Genomic DNA, 22,375 nt, shown 5'->3' with positions numbered 1-22,375 from the left:
GTAGTTTCTGCTATTTCTAATTTATTTCTTAAGTCTGGTGTATTTTACTTAGCTGATGGACTCCCTCGGTTTTAATCAACAGAGTCTGTCGGTCTTTGTGTACGAGACACTATTTTCTGACATTATCAAGTCTGTTGGTTTTTTCCTTAGTTTTTCCCTATAATGGACTAACGTCAGTCGGTTTTGTTCCGAGATATTTGGTTTTTTCTTTAGTGATATGTACCTTTAAATATGAGTTCTCGCTAAATTTTTTTTTTCTTTTTTTTACATTATTCTCGTCAAATTTAACAAATAGAGTTCGATAAATATTTTGTTGGAGACTAAAAGTGTTAACTTTTGGTGAACTTAAAGGGCCAAAACTGTTAAGCGCATACTTAAGGGACTATTTTTAACCAACCGTCATAGTTAAGGGACCATTTTTGTTAACTTGTGGCAAACTTAAAGGACCAAAACTATTAAGTGCATAGTTAAGGAACTATTTTGAACCTACTCTCATAGTTAAGGGACCATTTATGTCCTTTTCTCAATCACCCACACACACCGCACATTCACATCCAATGTACAATTAGCATGACTTAATAAGTATGTATATAATAACGCATATCATGAATTTATTGATTAAATACAAATATGAGATGTTGAAATTTTATTTTGGCAGTGACTTAGTAGCTTAGTTGGTTGGTTACCTGAACTTTCACCTTCTTAGTGAGGGTTCGAATCCCCACGTTGTAATCTCCTCCCCCATTCTCTCTTCCCCTACCACCTATATAATTAAAAAAAAAAATACTAGACGTGATATAATATTGCTTTTATATGTTATTACTACTTATATAGAAGCCGCTAAGGAGAGCAGCTTCGGGTCGTCCGGGGATATTTTTGTAATTATATATTTTCCTTGCTGAGTTGTCTTGCATCGTTTGGTATAGGGACTTGACTTATTACCGTGTTGACTGAAAAGCCAGTAATCTTTCATATAATTCCGCTTGCGCCTTTGTACTTTTTAATTGATTGAGCAACAGTCCGTTTTTTGAAGTTTCATTTTGCCCCTGCTTTTGCTTTTTCACAATAAACACACTTGTACATTTCTGTAAATCCAAAATATACTTAAGCCTTCTTTCAATGCTCAAAAAGCCATTACAACTGCTAAACGCTCTCACAAATTCACAAGTGTCAGGTCCAGCTTATCTTTTGGTTACATGTGCTTTCAAATTTTTCCTTCTTAATAAACATGAACTTCAAAGTATACAAAGAAAACTCCTTTTTGTAAATTAAATTTGATCTGAATTAGCGTATTCATTGGTAAAATCTTAAACAAAAATTAGTGAAATCATTTCTTGGCTAACAGAGAAGCTCATTTTTGTATATTAAAAATTATCTATCATTTATGTCATTGTACAGTAAAATTGATCAAACTTTATCATACCCATCTAAAATCTTATGAAAATCATCATAAAAACTTTTTCTTGGGTAAAAACAATTATGGTTAAGATAAAATAGAGTTCAGCTTGATGTGAAAAAGAAAAACAAGTATCCGTTAAATAATAAAGACACAACTATATATACTACTACGCTTTGCAGTTATTGTGGAAACTAAAGTCCTAAATAGACTGTGTTAATTACTATTACTATGATAGAGGAAGGATTCAACAAGGAAATATATGTGATTACTATGTTTTTCAGTCTTTGGAAGAAAAAAGCTTGTTAAATAACCTGTGTCCATTGTTAGTATGACAATTGGATAAAATTATGGTTTTTTGCCCTTTTCATGTACTTTACGTGATTTAAGTTTTGAACTTTAGGATTCTTTTAAAATGGACACTAAAACGAGAATTCTTTAATAACAACAAAACTATAATCCAATATTCAACATACTGTTATTGGCCCGTGCTATCCCTTACTAGTAGATTATATATACTTATATATAAAGACCAGGGGCGGAGCTAGCCCTTCGGCCGTGGGTTCGGCTGAACCCAGTAGTTTTTATCCGAATCATATATTTGTATTAAAACTTTTATCAAATGTGTACAAATTATTAATTCAGAACCCAATAACTTTAAAGAATTAGAACTCGAACCCACAAACTTCGAATTCTGGCTCCGCCTCTGATAAAGACTCGATAGCAAAAAGTCACACGACTACATACTGTTGCTGATATCAAGCGAACTCTTCTAAGCTCTTCATAAACTGCAATTAAGTTAAATTCATTAATATTTGGTCTGTTCTAAACTATTACTATCATTTCTCTATATTTATGTTTCGTCTCTAAAGTTTTTCTTTTTTCTATTTTGTGTTCTTAAAATCAATATCTAGTCAAATATAGTCATCTTATAAACTGGAAAGAACAGATTAATTTCTTTCTATAAAAAGAATTTAAAGAATATTCCATCCGTCTCAAATTATTTATTGTGGTTATTAAAAATAGTTGTCTCAAATTATTTATCGTTTTAGAAGTTCAAGATATAATTAATTACTTTTTCTTCTTATTTTTCCCATAGTAAAATTTTATTATTAATGGAGATGACATATAATTAAAGTAAACATCTAATGCAGAGAGATTATAACTTAAACATAAATAATGATAAAAATAGTCAAATACCTCTCCTAATTAATACTCCCTCCATCCCATAATAACCTTAGCAAAAGAAAATTGTCCTATCCCAAGACATAAATTGATTAGTTTTTTTTTCCAACTCTACCCTTAGAGAAAAAACTGACAAATTAAAGTAACATCTAAATAATGATTGGAAAAGTCACATAATAACTTGGTATTATTGGATTCCCAATGTCAACAAGGTGTACTACTTGAGCATGCTCTAATCAAAAGGAAAAAATAATTTATTTTTATTACATAGGGATAATTTAATAAATTTCACATTGCATTATTGATTTTTTAATATGAATATTTTTGGCTAAGATAACATTTATTATGTGACGGTTGGAGTATTTATGTAAAATAAAAAAATGATAAATAATTTGAGACGGAGGGAGCAGTGGGGTGGGATCAAAAATATCCTGTGAAGTCCAGTCATTTAATATAATAAAATAAAATGGTTGAGTGAGGCGTCACCCCAGTGTTGAGTGTTTTCGCGTGGGCATTTTCTCCTTAATAAATGCGATCCAATTATTGTCTTGTATATTCAAGATTGTCTTCTTCCCATATACTTACTTGTTGGATCATGAAAATGCTCATCAACTTTCACTGTATGATTGATGAACATGTTATCAATACTAATTTCGTTTTTTTTTTTTTTTTTCTTCTCCAAATATTTTTTCTCAACATATTAATTTTCTGTTCCAGCACCAACCTAATAATATCTGAGTGAAAGGTTTATTCTGATTGTGGAGGGCTATGGAGGCTTATAAGAGATGGATTAGGAGGAATAAACATTTTGTCCTTAAATTCGATACTCTTGCCAATGTAAGACCCTCTTATTAGCTACCCTCTATATATCAACATTTTTCAATTTATAGCCCTTTGCTTGTCTATGGTGTGAAAACTAGTAGTTTTGACTGGCTACAAGAGTGAAAATTGGACTTAATTTTGAGTATTGTGGATGAGTGTAGTTGACAAACTTCATTTTTCTTCTAAGCCAAAAAGTTTCTTTTGATCATTTTCTTGTCTTCTAGATAAGTAAATAGTACTGTAAAAGAAAAAGGCCATTAACTAAAGCTCCCATATGCGGGGGTGGGAAAAGGCTTGGATCGCGAGGTTTATTATGCGACGCACACGCTTGCATTTCTGCAAGAGGCTGTTTTAGCGGCTCGAACCCGTGGCCTCACCAGTTACATGGCGACAAGCTTTCTGGGTTACTGCCAGAAATTTCTCCCCTTCATAAGTAAATAGTACTGTATGTATGAAAAATGCTTTCCCCTTATGAATAATTGTACAAATAATTCTTATGAAAATTGAATAATTTTACAAATGTTTCTTATGGAAAACAACAACAACAACATACCCAGTGAAATCCAAAGCGGGGTCTGGAGAGCGTAGAGTGCACGCAGACCTTGCACCTACCTTGGGAGGTACAATTCCTATGGAAATGAATCACAATTCAGTGAGAGATCTTTCTCATGCCATCCATTAGTTTGTAATCAAACTCAGATGGAAGGTAAACATTGCTTGAGATGTTACATTGCCAAATTTGCACTAAATTAAGAGATATCACTAGTTTTCGTGTTCTCCCTTATATAGTCGATGGTTTTTCCATTTTCATTTAAATCTTTCATTTTTTGAAATTATTTTGTTACTTGTTGCTTCAAGCATTGGTTGTAGCATACATAGCTTGCTCATACTTGACAGAGATAAAATGTGGTTGTCAACAGAATGCAAATTTACTTACTTTTTCTCATATTTTTTCTGAATGTCCAGTATTTGACATGGCTCCTCCCAGATGAGTTTGCTGAATCAGAAATTGGGCCAGAAGCAGGTTTTGTGAAACTTTTGGTAACAGTAGGCTTCTTTTTGCTGCTTTAAAAATATTTAGAATGTCTTTCTAAACGGATTTCTTCTCTTTTGAATTTGGGATCACTCTTTTCCATGTTGGCTTCGTCGTGTAAACAATAGCAACTTTAAGATTGAAGTGTTGGCTTTATTGGAAAAGTTTTCCTTGCTTAATGTTTCATTACCTATGAAGTATTACCTAATGATAAACATTAATAAGGAATTACTTCATTTTAACATTTTTACTTTCTTACCAATGTTTTTTTATCCTTCTTTTTCTTTCCTGAACTGTCTGTTCCTTGCAGTGTCATCTCTTGTAGGAATGATTACTACCATAAATGAATTTATAATAGAGACAGGTCCAACTGAGGTACATACGAGATGTGCAGAGTCTTCTTTTATCCCCTTATCATTATGCCTTACCTTACTGAAAGACTTGGAGACAACGATTGAGGTTGTGGGTGAACAAATTTATGGTGAAAAGAACAAATGGAATCTGATTGCCGTTACTGAGGCTGTCAAGTAAGTGTCCCAGCTAACTTATTCATACTTTCGAAAAAATACATTTGGTACTTTACGACTAAATATTTGCACTATTTGTTTTTCCTTTTCAGGGTTTGTATTAGGCTACTTATCTTCAGGAATTCTGGGTACAAAATGCTTTTACAAGGAGGGGAGACTGAAAATGCTGAAACTGATTCTAATTCTTCTTGTCCCGAAGAAATGAAGAGGCAGCTTGATAAGCCTACAGGGAAAGAAGAGTCTGGTATCACAAAAAAACTACATTTGCAAAACTCGGGGAATCTTGAAGACAGGGCAATATCTGCCTTAAGCAGTTTTAGCAAGAATGCTACAAGTAATTGGTGTTGGTTCAGAGCTAAATTCAGGCGATTTGATTGTATTCCTCGCTTGGCTCTTAATATTTTTTTTACATATCTTTATAGGTAAACTAGTTGAGAAACCTAGTCTACGGACTTTCTTATCTGAGAAAGGTATTCCTGGGGGCTTCTTTGTGACCGGCGAGATTTTGTTCATCATAAGGCCTCTTGTTTATGTCCTATTGATGAGGAAATATGGAACACGCTCGTGGTTTCCCTGGTGTATGTCGCTGGCTGTGGACCTCATCGGAAATAGCATTCTCTCATTTACATTGATGTCTCAACATAGAGGGAAAACTCAGCAGCTTCAGCCTTCTGACTCTGAGAAGGACGAGGTTTGGATACTTCAGAATTTCCGCATTTTTCTTCTCTTATGGAATCTAAGTTCACTCGTACTGACACTAGGCTTCCTCTGCGGCCATATCCTTCTCATGTATAAACTAAGCAGTTGTGCCTCCTCAAATTAACAGCATTTGTTCTATAACTTTTTCCTCATTTTTTTCGCCTATTAGACCTGCTTCTATATATACTCTGGTTGGGTGCCATGGATGTAATTCCTTCTTGAACTGAACTGTACCATATTTCTATCGTAATTATATCAGTGTCTTTGTTTTTTTCCTGGCTTTTTTTATGCACTCCTCCACCATCACACCACCAGCCCCACACTTTTTCCATACAAAATTTACCTACCCTCGTGTAATGAATCCTGTTTATAATTTTATTTTGCATGCTGAAATAAAATGATTTTGTTCTACACTCTATGTAGTTGAAAAGGCGGAGAAGGTTATGGGCGTTGTACCTAATGTGGGATCCATTTTTTACCAAGTATACCAGGTAATTATGTGTTTTCTTCTTGTTACATATGCTTCTGATGGTTACGCTATTACTAACTAATGCCTTCGACGAGAACTTGGAATCAAGTAGAATGATGCTAGTGCCTTCTGTTATTGCAGGCAAAGACTCAAAAGCACTCAAAGGCTAGCGCAACCTATTCCCATTCTTGGATTTGTTGCAGGTATGTTTTAAGATATTCATGGAGTTCAGTTTTTGGCTTCTATGTTCACAATTTTTTGACAAAGGCTGGTCTTGAAATGCAGAAAAATTAGTTGAAATTGTTATTGGAGTCCAATCGCGTTACACGTACACGTCTGGTTCATAACCGGGGGAAGCTATCAGGAGAAATTTGTAGCCTCTACATCTAGATATTTGCAGTCTCTCTCTTTATTCCTTTTCTTGGGGATTTGGTTTTGAGGCATAGCTGATTGATTTTCTTTATTTGAGGAGAGCTTACTATCACATTTGTGTGTCATGTTGGCGGGCTTCTCTCTCTTTAGCCCCACCCCATCAGTTGAGTATAGTCAAAGTATGTTCCAAAATGTTCAAAGTTTTTGATATAATCATCTGGTATCCAAAACCCACTTGCCTGAAATTAAAGGGGGAAACGATCTCTACCAATGGTTTCTCCAAAATTGTCAAAGTAGATTAAACCTTTATCATAATTCATTACTGAAATGAATGATTCAACAATTACATCTTAGTGCATGCCTTAATGTACAAGTCCGAACGTCCTCTAAGCTTAAGCTGGATCTAAGTGCTTGAACTGAAATACTTGATTTTACACAAACATATTCACAGACAATCTTAATTTATAGCAGCTCCATTATGGAAATATTATATTTCAAGTAAAATGGGAAAATGTTGGATTATACTCTAGACTTCTAGTGTAGATAAAGTCCTGTATAGACATTATAACCCGCGTGTTACTTAGTTTAAGAAACAATTTCATGCATTGATATTGACCAATGCGTGGCTACGGGAGGTCCTTTGGGCAGATTGAAAAGATCTATAGCATAAATTATGAAAAGTCAGGGATCGGAATTTACTTCAACCAAAACTGAACTAAATTGTACTACTTGTGTTACCAAGAAAGTGTGCACGCTTACTTGTAAGTTGTAACACATAAATCTAATCCACAAATTATGAGTGTACGGACAGCCTGGAGAATACTTAGTAATGTACAATCTTCCCTTTGAGCTTGAGTTTTGAAATTTCATACAACAAAATGACGTGTTTAGTTGGTGACAAGCCAACAAAAGGATAATTTTTGTAATATTTCTGTGTCCTCATTATGATTCAATGAAGAGAAGTTTCCAACTGCATATCAAAACAAGTTTGATTTGGGAGGCAGCTCTAGGTCTTCACTCTTCCCAATATTCATCATCTATCTTGGAGAAGTAACTGCTACATCACTATATCCACTGACAACATTAGACAAAAGCTGTAAGACTAACGGGCACATGTTTACCACAAAGAAATGTCTTTGTTTAATGCAAAAACACTAAGCACCCATAACTCTTTCCGTAGACCGAAAAAAACAACTTGCATAAAAGAAATTTCATCATTCACATACACTGCAAATCACACCTGTTGCTTAAAGCATTCTCTGATTCAGTGCGTTCAAGTTAAGACGCCAGCCAACTGAACGACCCCCAAGAGTATAAAATCATAACATGCAGTTTAGCTGTTCATGAAAGTTTAAAGAAATTTACATAAATTCTAAGATAACACAGTAGACACAAATGTTTGACATTCTTGATGGAATCCCAATTTTGGGAGAGTTTTTTCTTTTATCAACTAAGTATGATTTTGGGCAGAGCTTCATAATCTAAGTTATAACGAATTCCACTTCTCACACCAAATCAAAAGAGTAAGAAGAAAATGTGCATGCATCAGAATCTTTGGAAGCGAAAAGAGAGAAAATTGAAGGATGATCCTACCTTTGTTAGATCCATGAACAAAACACCCACCAGATCAACAAAAGTGAGTTCTGTTTTTCCTAACAAAACTAAAATAATAAGAAAATCTCAACTTTATCTAATTATAGAGAAAGAGAAGAGAGGAAACTGAAGTGGTATGATAGTGACAAGGGGTTATTCACAAAAGTACGAATAGAAGGGTGAACTGAAGTTCAAATCAAGCAGCATTCAACCAACCTTAAACTTCCGAAGCAACTACTATAAGAAAGTTTCTATGTTTAGAAATGAAGGACTGGGGGTCTTTAGTTTGGAGATCTAGGACTTCACAAGTAAGAATTAGGATTCGTGATGGACACGATCAATCTCATAACCAGATATCCTCTAGCAACAAATCATCTCTCTTTGAAATCAAATTAGATGCTAGATTAGGAATTCAGGAGGCAAGCTGAAATGGCGTAGCTGTTCAGTTGACACTAATACAAACATTTTTTGACAGGTAGGGCGAAGAATAGTTTCACAAAGTTAATAGACTATCTTGCCCCCAATCTGAGCAGGTGATTACTCAAATATACCTGTTCGTTCCACCATACAAGGATTTTTGGACAACTCAAGATTGGGAGTCATCGGATATGGAGGTATGTATATCTGCAATCTAAGAAGCATTCCAACAATATGTCCAAACATCAAGTGCCATGTAATTAAAAAAACGTGAACTGATATAGGAGAACAGGTAAGAATACTGATGTACATATAAGAAAAGAGTTAACTGTAAATGGCTTTTCACTTCATTATTGGTCAATGCCACCCAGCTTTATTTCTTTACTCTGTTTTGGTGTAGCTGCTACAAAATAAAAGAAGAAGCTACATCAAGTCCTGTAAAACTGATGAATAGACACAATTGAACCAGGGAATGAAAACAACATTATCTGTTCGTCTATCCCAAGGAAACCGAAAAAAATCTGACATACGCTTCTAAATGAGCTCTTCTACAAAGATAATACTCTTACTTTAGTACAAAATGAAAGATCATACGCAATTGTTCATCAAGTCAAGGCCAAATATGTGTTCTTCAGCTTCATTAACATCTACACGCTTTCCGAGTTCAATTCCTGGCCCAACTACAGCAGCCTTCAACCAAATAGAATAAGATCATGAAAAGGAAGTCTAAACTACTGTTTTTAAGAGTCCCTGATGGACGATCCTGTCCTATAAAGGAAATATAGACAGGAAACATGACAGGAAATCCAGCCACTGTTTTTTTATGTTTCTCAAGAATCAAAGAAATTCAATCAGAGAGCTGGATTTTACTTGGGGGTGGCCCACGGGGAAGAATAGCCTGTATATGGTAATCTTCAATGCTAGCAAGAGAATTAGAATTCTACTCAATTTCATACACAAGCATCCACTTTATTTTGCTAATAGCATGTACCAAATACTTTATCCAAATATAATATCAAATAGTTCAACCAGTTCATAAATTTGAAACATCGAGACAATGCAAGTGGGTCATCACAGGAGCTGCAATCAACACAATGCAAAGTGTGAAAACGATTCAATTTCAAAAAAGGTCATTATTGAAATAATGTCCATATGATAAGGCGAGAAGAAAAAAAATGACATATATAAGTACAGATAATTATCTAAACTCCCACAAACAAGAAAATCTGATTAAAAAAGAATAAACCATCATGAGACAGAAGAGACAGAGAAGGGGCTATACTACCTTTCCAGTCTTGAAAAGAACATTGCCATGCTGGTCCGAAAAATTTTCTGTTTCAGATCAGAATAAAAAAGGGAATGAGAATGACCAATACTTACATATCCAACTCCCCATCCCATTAACCCTTAAGCTTTAGAGAAGGAAAAGATGTTGAGTATGCGGTTCCCTTCTACGCAAACATGTTTCCGATCATCACACATGAATTACCAGCAAATGACTTGTTACATAGATATAAGAACATATCATACAGAAAAAACAACAAACCACAAGCTAAGTGTGTACGATGTTCGACGAAATAAGATAAATGCATTTATGGAGGGCGAAGACTCAATAGCGACATGTCGTAATCATTTAACTCCACGAGAAGCCAACTTTCCAGGATTATTTGTCATCTAATAATTGAGAAGAATAGCAACAAATGGGCCAAAATAAAGATAAAATTCTAGACATATTTGGACAAACTGGGCCAAGCTAGGATTTTTATTAGCTAATGAAACACAAACATTTCTTTGACGGTAGAAACCACTTCTAGACTTGCTTTACATACTACAGAAATGGAAACTAAAGGAAAAAGTTATGTCTGGCCAATGCAAAACTATCTCTGTCGGTACAAGGAGGACGAAGGATGAGCATCAACTGCCTGTGAGCCACTGCTTTGGTTTTGTTCAGTTGCTGGAACAGTACCAGCAAACTGATATAGTGGAGGTATAGTGTTTGGCAACCCCATAGAGACTTCCAACTGTGGTGGTGATCGCCTATTAGCATCACCAGGTACGGTGTTTGGCAACCCCTTAGAGCTTTCCATGTATGGCACAGGCCTATAAGCATTACCACACGATCCATATAATTGACCAGCATGACTTCCTACTTGCCTGGGTGTACTATCAACTCGACTCCCTCCATGACCTCCAGCATATGCACCTCCTTGTGGACTTGGCAATATACCAGCTCCAGGTCCAACCATGGCCGCACCTACCAGGGCTCCCGCCAGTGAACCAACAACATTTTCATGTATTGAGCCGGCAACAGGTCCATGCAATACCGGAGGGGACATAGAATAACCATAATTGTGGCCAGCAGTTCCACCACCTTCTAACAAGGTGTTGTTGCTAACAACATGATTAACAACAACTCTTTGCTGCTGATGTGGCGGCCATGGATTTGAAAAATGTGAGCGTTTCACTTCTTGGTTGCTCAACCACTCAGTTTCATAGACTTTTCTCTTACGTAATCCAGCATTTTGTTGTGCCATCTTATGATCAGCTATCTGCTTATTGAATTCAGCAATTTCTTTCTCCAAGCTCATTATTCTCGTATTGATTTGCCAACCCCCAAGAAGTTTTGCAGGATCAATATTGTGACATCGCAAACATTTAATGACCGATTTCAGATCATTCAAGTACTTCCTTTTTGCTCCAATATTCCCTGGATGTGCACCTTGTGATCCATTCATTTTGTCAAATGAACTTTTAGACTCTCTTAAAAATGATGCCAAAAGTTTCTTAGGGTTAAACCTGTCCTGAATTCCAAAACAATAGGCAATGTGAACAGCTTTAACTACTGTCTTATTCGCCAACATGTCCCCTATTATTTCTGGAATCTTTGCCATGAGAACATTTGATCTCCTAATAGCATCAGAAATCCAATTAATATTACTTACCTGAAGTAAATCTCTGATACATGCGTCATTAAATTTATCTGGAATCCCAAAACACCCAATAAACATGAGCAATCCCCGGGCATCCATTTCTTGAGCCTGTTTTACACCACCTTCAAGATTCATCCTCTTTAACCATGCTAAAGCTGCTTGCTCTGCCTCTTCCTTCAACTCTTTCTCAATCTCAACTCCCTTATTATCGTCGTCGGTTCCCATCATCAACAAGAAACACTCCAAAAGCAATACTAAAGCCTTCCTTTTTGCTCTTATTCTATGATGTTCTTTGGTCTTCCTTTCCTGGATCAAAGGTGAGTTATTAACATACGACTTGCTCCCTTTGTTATAAAACTTGCCCATACATTTAAATACAAGACTTGCTGGTCCGGGTGAAAGTTTCAATGCTTTAGGAACTTGTACACGCAGTTCGTGAGTATATTGGATATGTGTTATCATATACTCCCGTAGACCTTCACTGTCCATTGTTTGGCATAAGATTTCCAACTCCGAACCAGGCGATTTCAACTCCGAACCAGACGGTTTCAACTCCGAACCAGGCGTAATCAACTCCGAAGGAGACGGTTTCAACTCCGAAGGAGACTGTTTCAACTCCAAACAAGGCGATTTCAACTCTGAATGAGGAGAATTCACTTCTTCTTCCACTTTCTCGTTGTATTCTTCTTTTTGCACATCCTTTTCCTCTCCCTCGACTTCTTCTTCTTCTATGTCTTCAGAGGGATCAGATTCCCAAGATGGTTCGGGTTCGGGTTCCGGGGCTGGTGCTGCGGGCTGTGATGATGTGGCGGGTAAAGGAGTGGTGTTATTTGTGTGAGGCGGTGGCAGTAAAGAGTCGATGGAAGTACGGATGGAATTAATGTGTAGTTGTAGATCACTAAAGCATTGTTGGAACGCGGCAAGGGACTCCGACAGTTGGCGGAGATGTGATTGCTGGGTGGCCAATGGTGGCGTCGCTGCACCGGAATTATTCATCGTATTCACACTGACTAGCCTCACTTCCTAATAGTATGTGTATGCGTTACCTTTTTTATCTTTTTATGGAATTTAGTAGTTCTCTATCACTTCAGTCAATAGCTGGTAATAGCCTCATTTATAATAACGCAAAATCTAATTTAGTTAGAAATTGAAAGGCATCTTCCTATATTATTTTTACTAAAAAAAATATATTTAGATCCTTGTCTTACCTCAAAATATAATTTTTAGCCTAATATCTAGCTTGTTCGGTCAAGCTTTTGGAAGGCGGAAAATATTTATTTTAAAAATTGTGAGGCGGTTGATCAAGCTTTTGGGAGAAAATAAGTGTTTGTGGAGAGTTGCCGAATTTGTTTTTCAAAAGCTACAATAAGTACAACTTTCCAGGATTATTTGTCATCTAATAATTGAGAACGAATAGCAACAAATGGGCCAAATCAGATTTTTAGTAGCTAATAAAACACAAACATTTCTGAGACTGAAAAATTACTTCTAGACAGCCTTTATGTACTACAGAAATGGAAACTAAAGGAAAAAGTAATGTCTTGCCAAAGCAAAACTATCTCTGCTGGTACAAGGAGGACGAAGTACGAGCCACTGCTTTGGTTTAGTTCAGTTGCTGGAACAGTATTAGCAAACTGATATGGTGGGTGTATAGTGTTCAGCAACTCCATAGAGCCTTCCAAGTATGGTGGTGGCCTATTAGCATCACCAGGTATGGTATTTCGCAACCCCTTAGAGCTTTCCATGTATGGCACAGGCCTATAAGCATTACCATGCGATCCATATAATTGACCAGCATGACTTCCTATTTGCCCGGGTGCACTATCAACTTGACTCCCTCGGAGGACCTCCAGCATATGAACTTCCTTGCAGACTTGGCGACATACCTGCTCTAGGTCCACCAATGGTCACACCTCCCACGGGTCCTGCCAGTGAACCAACAAGATTTTCTTGTATTGAGCCCGCAACAGGTCCATGCAATACTGGAGGCCTGCAGTTCCACCACAAACAATTATCTAAACTCCCACAAACAAGAAAATCTGATTAAAGAGACAGAGGACTTCAATCTTGAACAGGAACATTGCCAAGCTGGTCCGAATAATTTACTGTCTCAAATCAGAAGAAAAAAGGGAATGAGAATGAGCAATACTTACATATCCAGCTCTCCATCCATCATCCCGTAAGCTTTAGAGAAGGAAAAGATGTTGAGTATGAGGTTCCCTTCTATGCAAACATGTTTCCGATCATCATACATGAATTACCGGCAAATGACTTGCTACATAGATATAACTCTATAAGAACATATCATACAGGAAAAATAACAAACCACAAGCAAAGTGTGTACTGAACAAAGTTACAAGAAAAAGAAGGACCAGAGATGATGTTCCACAAAATAGGGTAAGTGCATTTATGGGGGGCAAAGACTCAATAGCAACGTGTCGCAATTATTTAACTCCACGCGAAACCAACTTTCCAGGATTATTTGTCATCTAATATATGAAAAAAGACTAGCAACAAATCGGCCAAACTAAATACAAAATCCTAGACATGTTCAGACAAAGTGGGCCAAACCTAGATTTTAGTAGCTAATGAAACACAAACATTTCTTTGAAGCGGAAATCACTTCTAGACTGGCTTTATATACTGCAGAAATAGAAACTAAAGGAAAAAGTAATGTCTGTCCAACGCAAAACTATATCTGCCGGTGCAGGGAGGACGTAGGATGAGCATCAACTGCCTGTGAGCCACTGCTTTGGTTTAGTTCAGTTGCTGGAACAGTACCAGCAAACTGATATGGTGGAGGTATAATGTTTGGCAACCCCGTTGAGCCTTCCAAATGTGGTGGGGGCCTATAAGCATCACCAGGTATGGGGTTTGGCAACCCTTTAGAGCTTTCCATGTATGGCACAGGCCTATAAGCATTACCAGTTATGGTGTTTGACAACCCCGAAGAGACTTCCAATTGTGGTGGTGGCCTATAAGCATCACCATGTATGGTGTTCGGCAACTCCATAGAGCCTCCCAAGTGTGGTGATCGCCTATTAGCATCACGAGGTACGGTGTTTGGCAACCCCTTAGAGCTTTCCATGTATGTCACAGGCCTATAAGCATTACCACACGATCCATATAATTGACCAGCATGACTTCCTACTTGCCTGGGTGTACTATCAACTCGACTCCCTCCATGACCTCCAGCATATGAACCTCCTTGCGGACTTGGCGATATACCTGCTCTAGGTCCACCAATGGCCACACCTCCAACGGGTCCCGCCAATGAACCAACAACATTTTCATGTATTGAGCCCGCAACAGGTCCATGCAATACCGGCGGGGACATAGAATAACCATAATTGTGACCAGAAGTTCCACCACCTTCTAACAAGGTGTTGTTGCTAACGGCATGATTAACAACTCCTCTTTGCTGTTGTGGTGGCCATGGATTTGAAAAATGTGAGCGTTTCACTTCTTTGTTGCTCAACCACTCAGTTTCATCGATTTTTCTCTTATGCAATCCAGCCTTTTTTTGTGCCATCTTCTGATCAACTATCTGCTTATTGAATTCAGCAATTTCGTTCTCTAAGCTCATTATTCTCTTATTAATTTGCCACCCCCCAAGAAGTTTCGCAGGATCAATGTTGTGACATCCCAAACATTTAATGACCGATTTCAGATCATTCATGTACTTCCTTTTTACTCCAATATTTCCTTGATGTGCAACTTGTGATCCATTCATTTTGTCAAATGAACTTTTAGACTCTCTTAAAAACTCCATCAAAAGTTTCTTAGGGTTAAATTTGTCCTGCATTCCAACACTATAGGCAATATGAACAGCTTTAACTACCATATTATACGCCAACATTTCATCTATTATTTCAGGAATCTTCGCCATGAGAACATTTGATCTCCTAAGCGCATCAGAAATCCAATTAAGGTTACTCACCTGAAGCAAATTTCTGATATTCTTATTTTTAAATTTATCTGGAATCCCGAAACACCCAATAAACAACAACAAACCCCGAGCATCAATTTCTTGAGCCTGTACTATACCTTTTTCAATATTTATCCTCTTTAACCATGCTAATGCTGCTTGCTCTGCCTCTTCCTTCACCCATTTCTCAATCTCAACTCCCTTATTATCGTCGATCAATAAAAAGCACTCCAAAAGCAATACTTTAGCCTTTCTTTCCTGGATCAAAGGTGAGTTATTAACATAAGACTTGCTCCCTTTGCTATAAAACTTGCCCATACATTTAAATACAAGACTTGCTGGTCCGGGTGAAAGTTTCAGTGCCTTAGGGACTTGTACACGTAATACATGAATATCTGAGATATGTGTTATCATGTACTTACGCAGACCATGACTGTCCATCGTTAAGCATAAGATTTCCAACTCCGAACAACATGATTTCAACTCCGAACCAAGCGTAATAAACTCCGAACGAGACGATTTCAAATCCGAACCAGGCCTAATCAACTCCGAACGAGAAGATTTCAACTCGGAACGAGACGATTTCAACTCCGAACCAGGCGTAATCAACTCCGAACGAGACGATTTCAACTCCGAACGAGACGATTTCAAATCCGAACTAGGCCTAATCAACTCCCAACGAGAAGATTTCAACTCGGAACGAGACGATTTCAACTCCGAACCACGCGTAATCAACTCCGAAAGAGACGATTTCAACTCCGAACCAGGCGTAATCAACTCCGAACGAGACGATTTCAACTCCGAACCAAGCGTAATAAACTCCGAACGAGACGATTTCAAATCCGAACTAGGCCTAATCAACTCCGAACGAGAAGATTTCAACTCGGAACGAGACGATTTCAACTCCGAACCAGACGTAATCAACTCCGAAAGAGACGATTTCAACTCCGAACCAGGCGTAATCAACTCCGAACCAGAAGATTTCAACTCCGAACCAGGCGTAATCAACTCCGAACGAGACGATTTCAACTCCGAACCAGGCGATTTCAACTCTGAATGAGGAGAATTCACTTCTTCTTCCACTTTCTCGTTGTATTCTTCTTTCTGCACATCCTTTTCCTCTCCCGCGGCTTCTTCTTCTTCTTCTTCGATGTCTTCAGACGGGTCGGATTCCCAAGATGATTCGGGTTCGGGTTCCGGGGCTGGGGCGGGTAAAGGAGTGGTGTTATTTGTTTGAGCGGGGAGCAGTAAAGAGTCGATTGAGGTACGGATGGAATTAATGTGTAGTTGTAGATCACTAAAGCATTGTTGGAAAGCGGAGAGGGAGTTAGAGAATATGCGGAGATTGGCGAGGAACAATTCCTGGGAATGTGATTGTTGTAATTCCGATTGTCTCTGTGCTGTTTGGGTGGCTAACGGTGGCTGCGAAACCGCCGCGGAATTATTCATCGTATTCGCCGGAGAACAAGTGTGAGTAATATTTTCTTTTTAACCAAAACTGTCCTTGAAGTAACTGGTAAGTATAATTTCTATCCTTTGCAAATACCGTTACTTTTTCCTTGAAAATATGAAGGAAAATATTTTATTTTTAAATTGAGTAATCTTTTACAACTTCTCTACTAGTACGGAGTATATGAAAATAGAGTAGCTAGCAACATAAACCCTATTTAATAGAGCAAAACCTAGTTTAGTTAGGAACTTAAAAACATATTTCTATGTCATTCTTACTAAAAAAATTATTTGGATATGAATTAAATAAATATCAAATCCTAAACAAATTTGATTTCCCACTTCAATTTTGAATTATTCTTCAAACAAAAAAATTGAATGTTATAATGCAGAAACTATAAAAAGAAAAAGGGAAAAAAATACTTTTGGAATTGTGATTTAGTGATGCCACTGGATTATAATAAAATGACAACCGTTTTTCTTTTGAAACAAGAAACGACTATTTTTTTTAAGAGAAACGCATCTTAATTAATTGATCAGTTACATAGACCAATAAAAACCAAACAAATATAAACCGTCATTCGGCATATATGTTTTCTTAACACTATTGCTTCTTCTTACTCAGAAACCAAAACCTACTTTTGATAAAGAAAAACTTTCGAGACTTTTGTTTTAGGCTTTTTATTGCTACGCTAACTTACGCTAAGTTTAGTTTCAACAATTTAAGTTCCAGTTAAACTGATATCTGATTGGCATTCATAAACTTTTATGTTTAGTTTAGATTTAACAAGATGATTGGCAGTTTCTGGCAACTCTTTGAAGCTCTTCGGTATGAGAAGACTTGAATGACAACAGACAGAAATAGAACCGGTCTGTTCATAAAGGAAGGAAGACTAAAACACCCGACGGATATATGATTATAAACATGTTACAGAAAAATGCATGCAAGCCAAGAAAACAAAGAAGCCTTTCGACCAAACTTACCCATCCTTTTATGCCTTTAAGACAAGTCAAGAAGCAGTTAATAGCTATACAGAGCATCTCAGCAGGAAATATAGCTAGTTAGACATCTCGAGTCAAACAGGCTCCAAGACTGAAAACTTAAATTCAGCCAAGCCAAACAGGCTCCAAGAATGAAAACCTCCAGAGGCGGCTTTGCCTACATTACCAAGTATCAATTCATAAAAGAACAAGACAATCCTGGCACAATGAATTGGGTGGAATTTTTATGGGAATAACGATGAATAAAAGAAGAAAATTGGGTAATCAAAAGAGAAAAAGGATTGAGAAAAAGTTTAATCCTCTGTGCTTTCCAACTGTGCTCAAAGAAACACTCTGAACGCCTTTTCAGGCTGATTAGCATTTCAAGTTAAGAAAGCCTTGCTCCCAACGATACTGGCTAAAGGATAAGCTATTCTCATCCTAAAATTATAGGGATCATTTGGTTTAACGAGAAGTTATGATGGGATAAATTATATTGGAATTAATTATACTAAAATTAGTTATGTTGGGATAAATTATCCTGATATTATTTCTTATTGATTGTTTAGTTTGTTATTTTGAAAGTGACATGAATTGCATAATTTTTAAGAAAAAATTATTTATTTACAAAAAAACCACCAGTTTAGGTAGTAGAAAAAGAGATTGGGAGACTTCAGGGTTGTTCTTGTCATTTTCATTGTTTTATCCTGGGATAAGTTATCCTGAGACTGTTATTCCACCCTCTGCCAATGCCAAGGATAACTTATCCCAGCACTATTGTTAATCCTGGGACAACTTATCCCAAGATTAGTAACCAAACAAGAATTATAGTGGCACTAAATTTTTATCCTAGGATTATTCTTCCCTATCCATCGTACCAAACGTCCCCTTATGAACCCAGCGATAGCAGGATTTCCCACTAGCAATACTATTAAAACACCAAGACTTAGCTCCATGCTCTGTACTCTGAGCAATTCAACCTATCAAGGTCTCGACACTAACACCAATAACTCAACTTCGCAACATATGTATAATGAAAATGCCATGACATCTTTCAATGACGTAAGATCAACATAGATAATATTTAAGAGAGCTGAAAATTTGAAATTACATACTATAATTTCCACTGTTTGCCTCAGCATGTTGTCCATAAAAATTCTAAGTTCAAACAAAATCTGTAAGTAGACAAGAAACCTCCTAAAATACGCTCAAGGAGAACAAAAAGAGATACTTCATAAGCTGAACTCTTCGAATTCTTCTAATCGAAAAGACTGAAACCCATGTCCTGTAAAAGAAATTCAAGAAAACCATACAAGCAGATGAGAAGATATGAAAGGTAAAAAGAAAATATTGACCATCATATAAGTTCACAAAATAAGGAGAGCAACATACATCATCAGACTCTTCTTTTTCTTCCACTTTCTTTTCTTCCTTCTTCTCCTCAGCAGCAGGTGCAGCGGCACCACCACCAGCAGGTGCAGCAACTGCAACAGCACCACCACCAGCAGGTACTGAAGCCAACTTTTCTCTGCCAGCAGCAATCAGCTCAGTGATATCTTTGCCCTCAACTTGAGAGAGCAGTAGTTGAATCCTATCATCATCGGCGTCAGTTCCAACTACAACATGTGTTTCAAATGTTAATTCAAATGAACCACTAAAACCAGCAGACGCATAACACAGTTAAGAATAACAAGCCAGCAGAGTTTAGTATAGAGCATCAACTGAATAACATATCACCAGTTTAAGACATCACATAAAACAGTGCAACCTGAATCAATCTGATAGCATCAAGGTAATTAGAAAGTATCAGTTAAGACATTTCAAGTCAAGTCAAATCAATTACTCCATTGTTCTTTATGGAAGAAAGTAAGGATTACAGTATATTCTTACCTCTGGACAACTCAGGCAGGTACGGCACAAGACAAATAATAGCAGTAAAAGCAATCATTCTAAGTCCGGAACCAACTTTTTCAGAGGACCATGAAAACATAAAATAATACTTGAGGGTAATGAAACCAAGATGTTACCCAGTTACCCACAGTTATAATAGCCACTACTTGAAACAGAAAGTAAGGAGCATGTTTATCATGAAATTCCACAACCCTTCTTCTTTCAATACACGACTCTACATTCCAGGGTGTTACCTATATCCCAAAATAATTAACACTAGTTCACTAATAACAATATTCCAGTATATAGCATTCAAAAATTTCAAATCATCTCATTTTCCAAGTTTTGAGTAAATCTATAAAACTAATTTCTTTTCACCATTCCTCTAATATCTTATTCTATAACTCCTGACACTATCAAAGTCAAATCAACAAATGAAACCTGTCGTCGAATCAGAATAGCTAGAGAGACTCTCCACCTTTAAAATACATCTCTATCAGAAAACTGACGAAATGCAGTAAAGAACGTGTTACTTCGGGATACTCATAGACGCACTTTAGGCATGTATAAACAAACTGCATACATCTATTGTAAATAACTTCATGGATCAATGGCTATAAAGTGAAGTAGAAACTGCAACATATTCAGAATCCATGTGCAATAATAAATCAGTAACACGGGAAAAAAATATATATACAGGAATGAAAAAACTTTCTTAAGGATACGTAGGGGTTACCAGATCCAAGGATTTTCTTCAAATCCTTATCTGTGGGGCAGGTGTTGCCACCCAACACGGCCAACAAGTAAGCTGCGATTACCTTCATTTCTCTTCTCTGTTCAAAATTAACACAACACACAATACATTCAGATATAAATCGCTGAAAAAAACACAAACTACAAACAACTGAAATTTGAGAGAGAGGTAATACTTAGGAAATTTTGAGCGAATAGAGCCTTCAAATGGCGGACCTTCAGTGGGTTTATGAAGAAACAGGGAATGATTAACTTTATATAGTTAGGGTTTTTGGGCATTCTGTCCGGACTGGATTTACTTATTTTACACTATTATCCTTAGGCCCATTTGGTTTGGATGCCTTTGGCAAACCTTTACACAAATAGACCTTGGATTCACTGTTTCCTTTTCTTTAATCAACATACGTAGAATTTACATTGATTAAATACATTTATATATGTACTACCCCGCGGTTCAAAATAAGTGCCCAATTAACCTTAAGACAATACTAACCCTAGGAAGGCATAGGTCTAAATTAATCTTAATTAATTACTACCTAGTTAATACTGTTTTTTGATTGCATAAAAGCTCACTTATCTAAATAAGGATCAATTTGAAAAAATATAATTAATTCCTTCTTGATAAGTGAACACTCATTTCAAACGAAAATGAAAAGGGTAGGTGGATACTTATTTTGAACCGGAGGGGTTTTTATACATTCCCGACTATTTTTAGCTTACGAGGTTGGGTTCGCGTCTATTTAGGTTAAATGTCTTTAGGAGTGGAAAAACTCTTGAGCTGAGGGTCTTCCGGAAATAGCATCTCTATCTTCCGAGATGGGGGTAAGGTCTGCATATATTTTACCCTCCCCAGACCCCACACTGTGGAATTTCACTGGGTACGTTGTTGTTGTTGTCGTCTTTAGAAGTGGAAAACGGGAGATTTAGTTTGAATTTGGGAGGATGAAAATGAACCGAATCAATAAATGAGTCATTGCTCAACCCTGACCACATTTTATTGAACAATTTGCATAATTGTCCTTATTCGGGGTGGTCTTTAAACTTTGTCCCTCAAATTGCTGGTCTTTAAATTTAGCCCTTCGCCTAAAATACCCCGTAGTTCTGGGTTCAAACCCCTAAGACAATAAAAATAAAAATTCGCAAGACAGAATTTCGTAGCACAATTAGACATATTACAGCAGAGTAAAAAAATATATATATATATTGCCTAGCAAAATTTCGTAAGGCAAACTTTGACAGAAGTTTAGCAAAGCCTTGCCTTGTGAATTTTTTTTTTTTTTTTTTTTTTTTACTGAATTGGGGTTCCAACCCAGAACCTCGGGATATTTTCGGTCACTTTTTTAAGCGAATGGCAAAAATTAAAGACCAGATATTTGAGGGGAAAAAATAAAAACCAGTGCCTTTGAAGGACAATCCATGCAAAAAAATGCATTTTAATGAGGTAAAATATATTGGGTCAAAATGAATTAAATAGTGAATGATAACCCAACCCGCTCAACTTGACCCATCGTTTTCACAGACGCCTATATTCATATTTTAACAGATCAAAAAAATAAGGAAATCATACATTCATGTATTTGTCTCAAAGAGCATATACATGTAAAGGATATTCGGTCAAATAGAGTATAAAACAGAGTAAGCTAATAATCTAAGTAGAAATTTATCACCTGTTAAAAAATGGGGAAAAAAATTGTCAGTTGCATCATTACTTAAGTCTCTGCTCATCAATCACGGGTGCATCATGCACCAATACCACCGCCATTCAAGTTCAATTAGATTGGGATGAATGGGCTGGACTACAAGGCCTATGAGCTAAATGGCACAGGTCACACTTGGGCTTCATTTGGGCGGCAGAATTGTGATGGATTCACTTGGGCATTATCAAGATCATAAAATTGTGCGCATTCGCCTTCATATGGACTGTTCTTTAA

The 22,375-nt window shown here is 36.8% G+C and overlaps 4 protein-coding genes across 9 annotated transcripts; 1 reads left to right on the top strand and 3 right to left on the bottom strand.

Moving 5' to 3' along the window:
* Positions 1–3,042: 3,042 nt before the first annotated feature.
* On the top strand, positions 3,043–6,856 carry LOC132052725 (peroxisome biogenesis protein 16-like). Of its 4 annotated transcripts, XM_059444390.1 has the most exons (9): positions 3,043–3,201; positions 3,299–3,418; positions 4,370–4,427; positions 4,747–4,963; positions 5,056–5,297; positions 5,386–5,654; positions 6,086–6,153; positions 6,273–6,334; positions 6,417–6,856. In XM_059444390.1, exons 2-9 carry the CDS (start codon positions 3,350–3,352, stop codon positions 6,476–6,478), a joined length of 1,047 nt encoding a protein of 348 aa, XP_059300373.1. In that variant the 5' UTR covers positions 3,043–3,201; positions 3,299–3,349; the 3' UTR covers positions 6,479–6,856. The 4 variants fall into 4 exon arrangements, with proteins under 4 accessions (XP_059300373.1, XP_059300374.1, XP_059300375.1 ...); XM_059444391.1 differs by having other exon boundaries at positions 3,153–3,418; XM_059444392.1 differs by having other exon boundaries at positions 3,154–3,418; positions 4,370–4,442; positions 4,746–4,963.
* A 3,534-nt stretch (positions 6,857–10,390) lies between these two features.
* LOC132054014 (protein FRIGIDA-like) lies at positions 10,391–12,439 on the bottom strand. Its single transcript, XM_059446099.1, has one exon. It carries the CDS (start codon positions 12,437–12,439, stop codon positions 10,391–10,393), a length of 2,049 nt encoding a protein of 682 aa, XP_059302082.1.
* Positions 12,440–13,951: 1,512 nt separating this feature from the next.
* Positions 13,952–16,899, bottom strand: LOC132052724 (FRIGIDA-like protein 4a). 3 transcript variants are annotated; one of them, XM_059444387.1, is made up of 2 exons: positions 16,087–16,899; positions 13,952–16,029 (listed from the first exon to the last, which is right to left on the bottom strand). In XM_059444387.1, exons 1-2 carry the CDS (start codon positions 16,818–16,820, stop codon positions 14,136–14,138), a joined length of 2,628 nt encoding a protein of 875 aa, XP_059300370.1. In that variant the 5' UTR covers positions 16,821–16,899; the 3' UTR covers positions 13,952–14,135. The 3 variants fall into 3 exon arrangements, with proteins under 3 accessions (XP_059300370.1, XP_059300371.1, XP_059300369.1); XM_059444388.1 differs by having other exon boundaries at positions 16,129–16,899; XM_059444386.1 differs by having other exon boundaries at positions 13,952–16,899.
* Positions 16,900–18,859: 1,960 nt separating this feature from the next.
* Positions 18,860–20,747, bottom strand: LOC132052723 (large ribosomal subunit protein P2-like). The gene is made up of 4 exons (XM_059444385.1): positions 20,621–20,747; positions 20,428–20,524; positions 19,194–19,417; positions 18,860–19,086 (listed from the first exon to the last, which is right to left on the bottom strand). The coding sequence occupies exons 2-4, from the start codon at positions 20,513–20,515 to the stop codon at positions 19,060–19,062; spliced, it is 339 nt and encodes a 112-aa protein (XP_059300368.1). The 5' UTR covers positions 20,516–20,524; positions 20,621–20,747; the 3' UTR covers positions 18,860–19,059.
* Between the last annotated feature and the right edge of the window lie 1,628 nt (positions 20,748–22,375).

This window comes from Lycium ferocissimum, chromosome 4, assembly GCF_029784015.1.
Source record: "Lycium ferocissimum isolate CSIRO_LF1 chromosome 4, AGI_CSIRO_Lferr_CH_V1, whole genome shotgun sequence".
Taxonomy (NCBI): domain Eukaryota; kingdom Viridiplantae; phylum Streptophyta; class Magnoliopsida; order Solanales; family Solanaceae; genus Lycium; species Lycium ferocissimum.
Note: the sequence above shows the minus strand (reverse complement) of the source record. Positions and strands in the feature narration are given on the sequence as shown.